General features: G+C 46.5%; 2 protein-coding genes across 2 annotated transcripts; both read right to left on the reverse strand.

Annotated features, from left to right (window-relative positions):
* Positions 1–300: 300 nt before the first annotated feature.
* On the reverse strand, positions 301–1286 carry LOC123053131 (uncharacterized). Its single transcript, XM_044476533.1, has one exon. It carries the CDS (start codon positions 1131–1133, stop codon positions 552–554), a length of 582 nt encoding a protein of 193 aa, XP_044332468.1. The 5' UTR covers positions 1134–1286; the 3' UTR covers positions 301–551.
* Positions 1287–8103: 6817 nt separating this feature from the next.
* On the reverse strand, positions 8104–10140 carry LOC123049328 (amino acid transporter AVT1I). Its single transcript, XM_044472260.1, has 3 exons — positions 9994–10140; positions 9175–9782; positions 8104–8946 (listed from the first exon to the last, which is right to left on the reverse strand). The coding sequence occupies exons 1-3, from the start codon at positions 10085–10087 to the stop codon at positions 8425–8427; spliced, it is 1224 nt and encodes a 407-aa protein (XP_044328195.1). The 5' UTR covers positions 10088–10140; the 3' UTR covers positions 8104–8424.
* Between the last annotated feature and the right edge of the window lie 4194 nt (positions 10141–14334).

Below are 14334 nucleotides of genomic sequence, written 5' to 3' on the forward strand. Positions count from 1 at the left end.
TATGCATTAACTGTTCTGTTCTTGGCCAAAAGCAGAGGCATCCGTCCATAAAACTAGCGAGCCCTTTCTCGTTGTCATGTGCGGTCATCAGCTTGATTCTGCTTTTCTTATGACTGCTTGAACTGTATGTTAGTACGTGTTGAGTTCAACTCTCGGGGATTAGTAGAAAATATTAGTTGAAGCTAATTTGTTCAGTTGCCTGCCGTACTGACGTGAAGTACAGTATATGCCGTCTATTTATTTGCTTCATTTATTGTTTTTTCACTCAAAACTTGAGCACTTTTACAATCTTCCCCCAGATCAAAGAACAAAAGAACAGGAGTACGTAATGATTAAAGTACCACGTAGTAGACCTTCGCATCCCCACTAAAACCCTAGCAGAAGATAAGCATCTTCTTGCCTGGATTTATCTTTTCCTTCTACTTACATGCATGGGTCTCGGATTAAGTTAAACATAATCCTGGCTTAAGGAGTGATGGAGCTGGCGCCATTGCATACTTATGAATAATAAATCACTGGACTGGAGGCGGATCTGATTCTAGGGATGTGGATCAAGCGCTCCTCTCCATCATCTCGCAGAACCTCTTGAACGACTCGAGCTTCTGCAGCTTGAGCTGCTTGTGGATCCGGCGGATGAAGACGTCGGCGACATGGTCGATCTCGTCCTCCAGCCGGAACTCAGCCCCCTCCGCCTCCTTCTCCTTGGCGTCGCGCACCACGTCAATCACCGACCCCGGCGCGTTCACCAGCTCGTCGTCATCGTCGTCTTCCTCGCGGAACAGCGAGTGCGTCAGGTACTCGTCGTCGCTCTCCTCCTCCTCCTCCTCGGCGGCGGCCTCCACGTCGCGCTCCGTCACGTAGCTGGGCGACGTGTAGAGCACGATGGCCTTCTTGCCTCCGTCGTCTTCCTGGGCTGCCTCCTCCTTGCGCGCGTGGTCGTCCTGGCCCATGATGGCGTGGATCTTGTGGTTGATGGCGCTGACGAGGAGCTTCCTGTTGCGGAGGACGCCGAGGACGAGGAGGCGCGTCTTGAGGGTGCTCGTCTTGGCGCGCACCGCCGTGGACTTGGCCTTGACCACGGCCACGATGGTGGACAGCATCTGCTTGAAGAATGTCGAAGCCTTGGTCTTCATCTTGATTATAGTTCACTAGTCTAACTAGCTTGCAAAATAAAGGTGTGTATGTGGTGCCGGAGGGGATGCTTGCTGCGTGGATTGTGTTGGTTGTACTTGTACAGTAGCGCAAGGTGTGTGTAGTTGATGCTTGGACATGGAGTTTTGCCCGTGGGATGCCATGGGTATATATAGCAGTATTAGACGGTGGGGGTGAGCAATTGCGAGTGGATGTCTCCTAGAGAAGTTTCAGCATCGCACGAAAGCAGGTGAGCTAAGGAAAGGGCGCCATGGGGAAACAATGGATGTGTGGGTGCGTGTGTGTAACAATTAACAAAGGCCGCAGCCCGCGGGCAAAAGGAAAAGTAGTCAAAAAAGATGATGGGTATGCATGCATGCAAAGGGCTCCTCGTGGGTAACAGTTGTCCAATGTTTTGGCTAACCGGCCGGCCGGGTTCTTTCCTTTCAAAGAAAAAGCTTTAGGTTATCCTATTTTTAATAGTTATTTCCATGTCTGTGTGGTAACAAAGTTCATGGTGAGGTGTTCATTCATGAATATACTACTACTACCAAGTTTGTGGCCTTTTAACTTTGGTGGTATCGCGGTCATTGTGAGTCAGGCACTCACATTATTGTAGGCAGCTTGTTTCCGCTTGCTAGCTATAGCTAGTGAGAGACGGGGCTGTTGTAAATTGTGATGCCGTCAAGAGATTTCCTCGCAAAAAAGAAAAGAAAAAAGAACACATGAGATTTACCATACCGTAGCGGGCCAAATTAAAGTGTTTGGTAAATCTCAGCTGGGACGGTGCCACACTCAACGTCGGAGGGGGAGCTCAAAAGTGCGTATTCTGGGAACCACGAGTACGACTATAGATTAAGCAGCTCTTCTTCGTACGTACTGGTCGATGCTGCCTGCGTGCTTGCATGTGGGAAGGAATCCTTCGCCGCTAAGGTTTCCCATCCCAAATGGCCATGGCACAAAAAGCAGCCGGCGCCGCGAGCTGTCGAATCGAATCGCCCGCGTACAACCATGGACCAGCAAGCAGGCAATGGCAAGCGCAGTGCAGCGTCATGCCGCATGCATCCGCAAGTGGCCGGGATCTCGGCACAGGAACAGCTAGCTAGCACCCACCGCAGTTTGGCCACAAAGCCCATCCAAATCAAAAAGCGACCTGCCTGCTGCACTCATACATTTTAGAGATTTCAATATAAGCGCTTTCAGAGATTTCAATATAAATTATATATGAATGTATATATAGGTAGCGTAGAGTGTACATTCATACGTTTTACTCTGTATGTACTTCATATTGAAATCGTAAAAAAAATATTATATTTTAAAATGAAGGAAGTACTATAGAACTGTATTTAATAAATGCACGCCACAAAATACACAGAGTGAAAATCTGTGAACAAATGACACCACTGGTCTATGTGTCAACTTGGCACAGGGAAACACATCTTGAAAATTGTTGATTCAACGCAATCAAGTTGGCAAGCGGGTGCACATACGGTCCAAAACGCCGCCCCAAACCCTACATATGCCTCCCCCCTCCCCGACAAGCTCGTCGCTCCTCACCATGGTTCATTCTGGTGGGCGTTCATTAGGATCAGGCACTAGGTGTCGGTGAATGACCACACACATGCAGCTCGTGAATTGTCACGGCTGCAAGCAGGGGCAATGAAGGTGATGACTACACTAACGGGCAACAACTCCCTCCTCGATTTCTATCCATGCTAGAATCACAATAGCATTACTGTTAACTCCTCTGTTTTTGCTTTGTTTTGTGTCATGTCTTCGGTTTAAGGTTTGGTTTGCTTGCATGTCGAGGTGTTTCACGACGTTCCTAACAACAAAACGGTAGTCACACGCAGATTTGTATGACACCATGATGTAACCTTTGGTTATCCGATGGACACAACGGACACATTTTATCCAGGTTCGGGGCACCGCAATGTTAGTAATGACCCTACTCTAGGTTATATGAGAATGTATCGTGAGGCGAATAGCAATGGAGATGTACAATGATGGGTTCAACAAGTTGGATGTCAACTCGTCGAGTATGGAGGTGGACGATCAAGACGGGAAGTCTAGATCGGATCCACTGATGTGCTATTGGGCTATTGTCGGACTTGTGGAGAAGTTGAAGTTGGCACTCCATCTCGAGGGGATGCCTTTACGTAGTGTTCCCAGTCTCGATCCATGCAACCGAACAAACACTTTCCGAGATACCTATAGGGTACCTTTATGACCACCCAATTACGAAGTGATGTTTGATTACTCACAAAGTATTCTTCCAGTATTAGGGAGTGGCACGATCTCATGGTCTAAGTAACAGATACTTGGCATGAAGAAAGTTGTAGCAATTAAACTAAGTGACACAATCAGATGCTAAGTTTATGGTTGGGTCTGTCCATCATATCATTCTCCTAATGATGTGATTCCGTTATTAAATGACAGCTCATGTCTATGGTTAGGAAACCTTAACCATCTTTAATCAACGAGCTTGTCTAGTAGATGCTTGCTAGGGACACAATGTATGTTTATTTATTCACACATGTATTTAAGTTTTCGGTCAATACAATTATATCATGGAGAATAAAAGTTTATCAATAATAAGGAAATATGATAATGACAACTCTATTATTGGCTCTAGGGCATATTTCCAACACATCTACCCATTGCACCAATCTTATTTAAAAATAAATTTATAAACATAAAGTTTTTTTGAAAGATCCAGCTTGGCTGGCTTCAATAGATTTAGCAGGGGTAGAGTAACAAAATACATGGATTGATCAGGATGGTCAAGAGAAGGCCCAAGGGGCCAAACGAAAAAAAGACAAAGGGTAAGGGGAGACCGAAGAGGGGGAGAGGCCCGCCCTTCTTCCTCCTGCTAGTTGTCGTAACCCTCTATCTCGCAATTACAACCCCGAAGGGGGTCTCTATGGCTTTTGAACCTCCCAGTCGCCATTGTTCCATGTTCCTCTGGATCGCTGCAATGATGTTCGCAAAGCTTGCCCGTTTATCTCTGAGGACGCAGCTGTTTCTCTCGCACCAGAGCTCCCATGTGGTGGCCATGATCATGATTTTTACTCCTTTTCTGCACTCTCCATTCGTGCGCGAGATCACTACTTTGACCGTGGAGGTCGTGTTGAGCTGTTCTTCGCTTGGGATTGCTAAAGCCGAGCATCCATTCCACTTAGCCACCTCTGTCCAGACTGCTCATGAGAGGTGACAATTCCAAAATAGATGGACATAGGTTTCTAAGTTTCTTAAACAAAAGTGGCAGAAGTATGCATTTAGCCACCCTCGGCGTTGAAGACGGTCGTTGCACCAGAGTTTGTCCAAGTGTAACAGCCAAGAGAATATCTTGATCTTTCCAGGGGCCCAGACTTTCCATATAGTGTTCTTCATGTCCGTGGAGGGGAGGTGACTGAACTGCATCTTGTACGCCGAGGCTGTCGAGTAACAACCTTTTTCTTCTTTGGGTCCATCTGATCATGTCGTGGAGTTGCTCGTTTAGTGTGCATGCCTGTTCCCGGATTAGCCTAGCCAGGCAAACAAAATCGGTGACGATGGGTTGCCAATCTCCATGTTGCAGGTCTCTTATCCATTGCTCCTCCTGAAGCGCTTCAGCAACTGTTCTGGTCTTGCGCCTGGAGTGTTGGAACATCATCGAAAAGGAAGTGCAGAGGGGAACATCACCAGATTGAGTTTTCCCTTAGAAGTTATCTTATCGGATTGAGTCTTTAAGGATTTGAGAATACTTGATGTATGTCTTGCATGTGCTTATCTGTGGTGACAATAGGATATTCACGTGATGTGATGTATGTTTTGGTGATCAACTTGCGGGTTCAGTGACCTTGGGAACTTATGCATAGGGGTTGGCACACGTTTTCGTCTTGACTCTCCGGTAGAAACTTTGGGGCATTCTTTGAAGTACTTTGTGTTGGTTGAATAGATGAATCTGAGATTGTGTGATGCATATCGTATAATCATACCCATGGATACTTGAGGTGACATTGGAGTATCTAGGTGACATTAGGGTTTTGGTTCATTTGTGTCTTAAGGTGTTATTCTAGTACGAACTCTAGGATAGATCGAACGGAAAGAATAGCTTCATGTTATTTTACTACGGACTCTTGAATAGATCGATCAGAAAGGATAACTTTGAGATGATTTCGTACCCTACCATAATCTCTTCGTTTGTTCTTCGCTATTAGTGACTTTGGAGTGACTCTTTGTTGCATGTTGAGGGATAGTTATATGATCCAATTATGTTATTATTGTTGAGAGAACTTGCACTAGTGAAAGTATGAACCCTAGGTCTTGTTTCCTAGCATTGCAATACCGTTTGTGCTCACTTTTATCATTAGTTACCTTGCTGTTTTTATATTTTCAGATTACAAAAACCTTTATCTACCATCCATATTGCACTTGTATCACCATCTCTTCGCCGAACTAGTGCACCTATACAATTTACCATTGTATTGGGTGTGTTGGGGACACAAGAGACTCTTTGTTATTTGGTTGCAGGGTTGCTTGAGAGAGACCATCTTCATCCTACGCCTCCCACGGATTGATAAACCTTAGGTCATCCACTTGAGGGAAATTTGCTACTGTCCTACAAACCTCTGCACTTGGAGGCCCAACAACGTCTACAAGAAGGTTGCGTAGTAGACATCAATCGCCCTGCCGCAGGCCCTGTCTGTTATAGATTGGTGGCCCTGCATCACCATTGAGGAGACAGCAGGACGTAGCCGTGGTCAGTAGAATGGAGATCCAATCCTCCAACGTGCACTAAAACCCATTTGCTGAAGAAGCTCTAGCAGGTACTCCCATGAGATTGAGTCGAAGGCCTTAGCTTTATCTAGTTTGAAGAGGAGCACCGGTTTGCTATTTCTATGTAGATGTTTGACGCAACTCTGGACATATAGGTAGCAATCATGGATACATTTTCCTTTTTGGAAAGTTGATTGAGCTGGGGAGATGATGCTCGATATGACTCCAGCTAGCCTCATCGAAATCACCTTGGCAATTAGTTTGGCCACCGAATTGATCAGACTAATCGGCCTGTAGTGTTTGATCTCAGTCGCTCCATCTTCTTTGGTCAGCAGAGCAATGAAGGCTTTGTTGATCTCCCCAAAATTATCACCAGCAGCATGATAAAACTTGTGAAAAGCTGCCATGATATCCACTTTGATGATGCTCCAGCTAGCTCTGAAGAATTGCCCGGCGAAACCATCAGGGCCGGGTGCTTTTTCCGCTGGAGAAATTATAATAATCAAATCTCAACTATTAATAATCAAAGTGAATTATAATAATCAAAGCTCAACTATAAATAAACTCATCAATGGATTACATGCCATAAAGAACAGAAAGGAGAGACCAAAGATCCACATTATAAAGAAACACAGAAAAGTGTCCAACTATCGATGCAAATTAGACAAACAAATAAAACTAAATACTATCGTATGGACCTGCAAAGAAGTAACTACAATTTTCAAGAATAATTCATCTAGGGCCGATAGAAAACTTCATATAAAAATAAACACTACATGATTGAATACACACATATTCATCCAACACATTAGCCTACTCAAATATGAGTATCAGGAACCAAAAAGTCGTGTCAAACAAAGAAATAACAATACAATGTACAAACTAAGAACTTACATACATGAAGAGAACTACATACAACGGCCTAACTATTGAACCTATGGAGGTAAAAGCAGAAATAAAGATAGCTATTAATATGATAGATAGTGCCTTAAAGCATGTGCTACAAAGCATTACATACTACAACTACTCACACTTGCTAAGTATCATAACAAGGGTGAAAATACCCAACAAGTAAAGGTAGCTATGTTTCCATAACAAACCCATGAACACGACACAAATTACCCCTAACAAGACCATCTGGCTCAATGCTAACAAGAGATACATGACCAGCTTAATAAAAAAGACGAAATCAAGCGAAATGTAAGAAACGAAAGAACCTCAAATCATACACAAACAATATGATAATACCATGCATACATCTAAGGAGAGAAGCATGATAAGATGAATGGAAAAACCTATAAATCAACCTGAAAAATTTGCAAAGCAACCGAAGAACCCCAAATCTCTATGATGAACAAGATACCAACAATCTACCAACCTACGAAATGCATGAAAAGCCGCAAAAAATACTCACAAAAAGGATTGAATGGGGGGGGGGGGGATACTAGAGAGATAAACACGGATGAGATCTAGAAACGAACATGAAGGTAACAATCGTAAGCTAAATTCGACCTCAATAGAGACACCTTAGCCGAAATCCACAACAATCAATGACTTGGACGTTGAAATCACCATGAAAGTCGACTTCCCTCCGTCCACTCTGTCATTCTCACTCACCTCTGCCTCGACTTTGAGAGATTCAAGATGGATAGAGCAATGAGAGAGAGAAAATATTCAAAAATAAGGACACAAAAAATACAAAGAGCGTGTCGCTCAAGGGGCAACCTGAATAACACCATGCTAACTTCGGCCTGATATGAAGACAACAAGATGGTTGACCCCAAAAAACACGATGCTGAACCAAGCGGACATAAGTTCGAATAAAGCCCAAAAGAATTCAACCAACTGCAAAATAGTATATATGTAAAAAAACACAATTTTCCATAATAGATAACGATAATTCACATATTTTTTACAGAAAAATAGGACCGCAATAACCAGTGAACTTTGCCTGGGGAGGATGACATTTGCGAACGTTTTTTATGGCATGTTCTCCAAACGCACATGACAATTTCTTCAGAAACACATGGCAAATTCTTAACACGAAGGGATTTTGCTGTGAAATTTGCCGCGTTTGCTTGAACAAATTGTCACGCTCCAGCAACATAAATTGCTGCGAAAAACATTCGCAAATTCCATCCCAGTGAACATTCCCTGAATAGCATTGCCCGAAAAGTAACAATTCTCGCAAATGCCCTGAGTCTACTTATTTTAGGGGATGCCTTGAGTCTACTTATTAGGGTATGGACCCACAAGTCCATCCACCAATTTACTCATGACAGCAGGACCCACAAGTCCATGCATCAATTGTTAACTCAGACGTTTCGATTGTTTTTGCTACACCTAAGGACTGATTTTATGGCATTAACCTTTCAAAAAAAATATGGCATTAAACTCGCAGGATAAGATTGCAACATCTGACTGAAAGAGGAGAAGGCCCAAGCTAAATTCAGAGGAGAATTAGTAGAAAAACTCCAGTCCGTAAGTTTTCACCGCGGTAAGCTCCCACCCCCCAGGTTTTGCTTGTGTTAATCATAACTTGCGTACAATTTGCTTCACGGAACTGTAGGTTCCCAGCCCAACAATCGCGGTGCCAATCGCGACAATGGCCAGGCAAGCTGCAGTCTCCAGCCCCATACCCTTGTCACCGCCGATCTTTGACCGGACCTTGAGGTAGCAGAGGCACGGCAGCAGCATAGTCGCCGTGCAGCTGAGGAGAGCGCCTGTGAGGCCCACGACGTCGGCGAAAAAGGGCACGGCCAGCGCGACTACAGCCGTGCCGACGACGAGCACCGTCCTGACGAGCGCGCGGAGCGGCGCGCTCTTGCCGACGCCCAGCGCGCCCTCGGCGGCCTCGGCGACGGGGGCGACCACCAGCGCGTACTTGGCCAGCGGGTTCACCAGCGTCGTGTATATGGCCACCTTGGCGGCCACGCTCGCCGACGGGAGGTTGAGGGTGATCTGGGATTTGAGCGTGTCGCCGTACATCAGGTACCCGACGATGCCCATCAGGCCGTAGCTGAGTGTGCTCACGATGAAGCACAGGGACAGCACCTGCGCGGCGTGAATCAAACGTAAAATGTCCGGCCATTGATAATTTCACATATATTTCATATAGTAGCAAATAATCTTGTTCTTTTTGCGAATCACATATAGGAGTAGGAAGTGATGAATCATGGCATGATTTCAAGAATTCAACGTAACCACATGACACATGTGGTAAGCAATCCAAACAATTCAAATAAATAAATTCAATGTAACATTGCAACGGGACGTACGTACCATGGGGAACCTCTTCCTGTCTTTCATCCCCGTGTATAGCATGGGAAACACGGCATGGCCACTGAAGCAGAAGGAATACAAGCTCATGGCGCTGGGCATGGTGTCCCAACGCACCAGCCTGCCCCTCTCGCGGAACCCGACGCCGTCGAACACCCCGACCCACAAGACGGCGGCGATGAGAAGAAGGGACGCCAGCGCACCGCCGGCAGCGACGTAGGCGAGCACGTTGAGGCTGCTGAACCAAGTGGTCGGCAGCACGGCCAGCGTGGCCGCCAGCACGAACGCCTGCTTCCCGCTGACACGGAGCGCGCCGAGCCGGAAGCTCGCCGCCGGGAAGAGCTTGTGCAGGTTGTCCCCCTCCAGGATGAGGAAGTCGATGGCGACGAGGTAGAGCTCGAGGTGCATGAAGGTGGCGACGATGACGCGGCCCTTCCGGCCGAAGGCGTGGGCTCCGATGTCCGGGTAGGTGTTGACGAGCGAGCTGGAGTCCATGCACCTCTGCAGGAGAAGCCCGGTGTAGAAGCAGATGACGGCGATGGCCATGAAGACGATCAGGCTCAGCCATCCGCCCTGAGACAGTGCGTATGGAATCGAGAGCAGCCCAACCCCTGCATGGATGAACGTATGCCCAAGCACAAACAAAACAATTAATTAATCAAGTGCATGCATGCATGCATCGAAATGTGTACGTGCAGGTGACAAGTGCTTCTTGAACTACTAGCATTGGGCAGTATACCTAGATCGATCCAGCTAGTTGTTTCTGAAATTAAAATTAGGATCGTTCAGATCACAGAGGAAGAAATTTAGCTAGGGATTAACCTGAGAGCGCATTGATTCCATTGAAACAAGTCTTGAGGAAGTTTGTCTTGCCGGAAGACGGAGGCAGATCGGTGTTGGCAGTGCTCATGTCCATTGCAATGTCACGTTGCGTACAAAGTAGCTATCGTGGATCAACTGCATGCCACATGCGCGGGTGGTGGAGAGGAAGATCACGGGCATCCGGCCATTTATAGGCGCCAAGCTTAGAAAGAGGTGACGGATGCGGTCCGCGGCGACGACCCCTACCATCTACGCCGTAACATCATGGCAGTTGAACAAGAGGATAACTTAACACCTCAGACGCTCTGATCGCGATTGCTGCAAAGCAAAGTGATGATATCGATGTAGAATCGGAGTCGTGGAAAGAAATAGTCCAATTGTCCAAAGAAAAGCTAGAGAAAGACTGAAAACGCCACACCCTGCATGCATATGGAAAAAGAGATCATGACACCTGCAGTGCACAAACTTGCGTCTTGGGTTCACCTTCATACACAAGCCTGGAAAATGCAAAAGTGCAACCACCCAGTCCACTAACTTGCGTGGGCTCAAATTAGTACAAAATCATCCAGAAGCAGATACATGGGCTCTTGTAGACGACGTGTTCGATGGAATGTTGATGTGCCCGATGCACGGCAAGTAGCCAAGCTGCGATGTCAATCCCGTTGCGCGAGTGAGCCTAGCTCAACTGGTTGAAGGAGTGGATATTAAAAAAACTAACACCTGAATTTAAATCCTCACGAAGGCGAATTTAGACTCCTATTTATTTTTGAGGATCAGGTTTTTCTTGTACTCGTGCACTTATCATTGAGGACTAGGCTCGATGCGTAACTGAGGTTAAAAATCCTAATACTCATACTTAAAAAAATGAGACCAACTCAAGGGCTAACCCTCGTTGGCATTTTTTTATAGGAAAAACTCTGCGAGCACCACACGTCCAAGCCGGGACTTGAACTCGGGTGGGCTGGCAGCAACCTCAGCTGCCAGCCAAAGGGTCGACGCCCCGTCCTCCTAGTACTCATACTTAAAAGGTCGTATACATCCCTGGTTGGTGCACAGGCCAGGGAAGTGAAATTCTCCCCTAATTTTTTTGCAAAAAGAGCCTTGGCTGAGTGGTTGGGCATGCCGTTGTGCAGCCTAACGACCCGAATACAATTCCTAGATTTGATAGGTGGAGCACAGGGCTTTTCCCCATTTATTGAGGATCAAGCTTGGTGTGTGGTGAAACCACTCATCAAGAAATATCTTGATATTCATTTAAAAAAAAATCTGACGACCATGTTTATCCTAGTTGGTGCATAGGCCGGGAAGTGAAAATCTCTCCCATTTTTAGGGGCGACTCGGGGGCGGTTAGATCTTTCGCTGCGCCGCCTCCCCTCATTCGCCTTCCCTCCGCCATCGGAGATGGCCGCCGGCAAAGCCCGCGCGGGCGCCGGGGAAGGTGGCGGCAGGGATCTCGGCGCCCGGATCGATCCCATCGGCCTGCGGATCCTTGGGCGGCGGCCCTGTCGGCGAGGTGGCGGCGGCCGGCGGCTGCAAGCGACGCTGGCTAGCGTGCTCGGCAGCGCGGGCGGCAAGTCGCTGGTGGAGTCCTGCCGTGGTGCGATGCTCCGATGCGTCAGATTTGGAGGTTCCCCTTTCTCCTGCTGCCTCTCTCGTCATCCTGGTGGTTTGCGGCTGCAGGCTCCGTGATGGTGAGCATTGGTGGTGTACTTTGGTTCCGGGGGAAACCTTGGCCGGTCTGGCCGGCCCGGCAGTGGCGACACCCATGGGCACCGCTTTCCTTCATGAAGCGCAACTGAGGGCCCAATCTACCCAACCCGATCCCCGGCCGGGTGAAAACCTTCAATCCTCTTCGAATCTGGGGGCAGCGGCGTTGTTCGCGTCCTGATTTTCCTGGAGGTGTCGTCAGGGGCACTGGGGATCGGTTGGGAGTGCAGAGAAACTGCAGGTGGAGGGGATGGGACCAGTGGCAGCAAGTGTCATTCGCGAAGGACGAGCGACGTTGCATCTGACACGTCGACAACGACGGGTCTCAGCGGCATGGAGCAGCGGGGGTCTCGCTGCTAGGCGTGTGTTGATGGACGAGCGCAGGATGGTGGCGTTGTCTGGCATCGTGGTGGAGTCAATGCCAGCTAGACCGGGAAAGGTTGATGCATCAGTACAACTCTGAAGATGGAGTGGTGGCAGTTGGCGGCAGCGGCCTCTGAGAGGGTGTCGGACCGGTGTGTGCCCCATACCGGCAAGTGGCTTGGTTGGGGCCTTAGGTCTTAGATGTTAGGTTTGGCTGCGAGGTCTGTTTGGTATTAGACCCGAACTATCAGCATCCCTTCATCATCTGGACAGGAGTAGCGACAGATGTTGCCTAGACGGTGGTTCCAGACTTACTATTGTATTTCTTTGGAAGGTCTTTTGTGAATAATTAATAAAGTGGTTGTATGCATCCACTACTAGGGAAAAGCCTAGTAGTAGCGCATGTTTTGGGCCTATCAGTAGCGCGGGCAGGAGCGCTACTGGTACGGTGCTACAGCTAAAGGCTAGCAGTAGCGTGGGTTAACCCACACTACGGTTATATCGACTTAGTAGTAGCGCTTCTCCCAGCCCGCGCTACTACTATTATTCCATATTTTATTTCTTTTTTATTTCATGTGTTATTCGTACACCTTTATACAAGTTTTCATACATCAGCAATTTAGATATTGTTTTTACATCATAATGAGTTATTACATCACTGGGTGAAAGAACCGTGGACTAGTTTCAAGTGGATGAACATCCACTTGAAACTAATCCGCGGTTCTTTCACCCAATGATATAATAAATATCATCATCATCATATCATTAACAACTTATCATCATAATACATCATTGTCATATAACACCTCCTCATGATCATCGTTTTCATCAATGAGACATCACATAGCAAGTTGGTCACTAGTCATAATCACAACTACTCCTCATCATCAACTCTAACACATTGTACCACATAATAAACATTGTACCTCATAGGACCTACTACATTCTCTTAGGACCTACTATATTCTCTTAGGTAAAATACATAAAACAAGATAGCCTCTGACTCTCCATTATGGAGAATGGAGATTATCCTGTCTCCAATTCTTTGCCTTTCGCACAATGTTGCTTCCAAGAACCTCCTTACGACTGTCCATACATTTTTTTCTATTCTTTGATTACCATGTGTTCACCGGTTTTAGAAATCCGATATGGACAGGTGAGATTCGTAGGATGACCTGGTTGTATGTTCAAAACATCAAGGCGACCATTCTGATACATCAGATGAGGCACACAATCCTTCGGGATTTTCTGTTGAAAAACATAGTAATAACTTCGTAGTTAGCAATGTAGTTCAGTTTTAGAAGTATGCAGAAGATGCACGGATGTCGTAATAGTAAAACATCTTATCATGGAATCTCCATGGATGTTACTGTGGTTCAACACGTGCACTAGTGGCACGTATTGACCATAATGTGGAGGAGTTTGATAATAGATATTGTAATTCTCAAGCTCAGTACAAAATGCGATCATATGCTTTTTCTCCTGATAAGTTAATTCGGAGCCATCAGTGTAGTAGGTTCTGTCTACCATCTTCCGCACATTGTTTGAAGAATGAAAATAAGCTGTCAATGGAAATAAGCTGTCAACTATTTTGAAATAAACAATATAAATTAGTTAATAACTATGTTTGAGAAACTCACACAGCGGTAGAATTGGAAGCGTATCAACAAGGACCCAAATGTCCATATTGTCTTGCTCGATGTCTGGATCACCATAAAACCCAAATGTCCATGGTGACAAGCATATCCTCATAAAAACCATACATCTTGCAAAGTGCTTCTCATTTTGTGCAACCAAAATGGGTTACGCTCTGAGAATTGTACAGATTTACTTCAAAATCCATACCATGATGGGTCCTTACACTACAAAAAAAGACACATCCGTGACATTTTGGGCCGAACGAAATTTTTTTCTGTCATACTTATGACACTTCTATGACGATAATTGTGACAAAACCTAGTATCATCATAGATGTGGTGGGGTCCTACTTCTATGACAAAAAATCATGACAGAAAATGGGCTTTTCGTCCTGGGCGGGCCGGAGACGCAGCTGCATGACATTCTTCGGGCCGTCCATGACGGAAAAAACCGTGGTAGAAGCGAGAGCGAGGAAAATATCGGGGTGTTCCCGGTTACGGTGGGTGGTCGGGGCCAAGCGATGCGCGTTTCTCTCATACACACACACGCGTGGGTGCGAGGCATTGGGCTCTAACTGAACCCGAGCGAGGCGTTGGGCTCTAACTAAACCCGAGCGATTGCACTGCAGGCTAC

The sequence above is a fragment of the Triticum aestivum genome, chromosome 2D (genome assembly GCF_018294505.1).
Source record: "Triticum aestivum cultivar Chinese Spring chromosome 2D, IWGSC CS RefSeq v2.1, whole genome shotgun sequence".
Classification (NCBI taxonomy): domain Eukaryota; kingdom Viridiplantae; phylum Streptophyta; class Magnoliopsida; order Poales; family Poaceae; genus Triticum; species Triticum aestivum.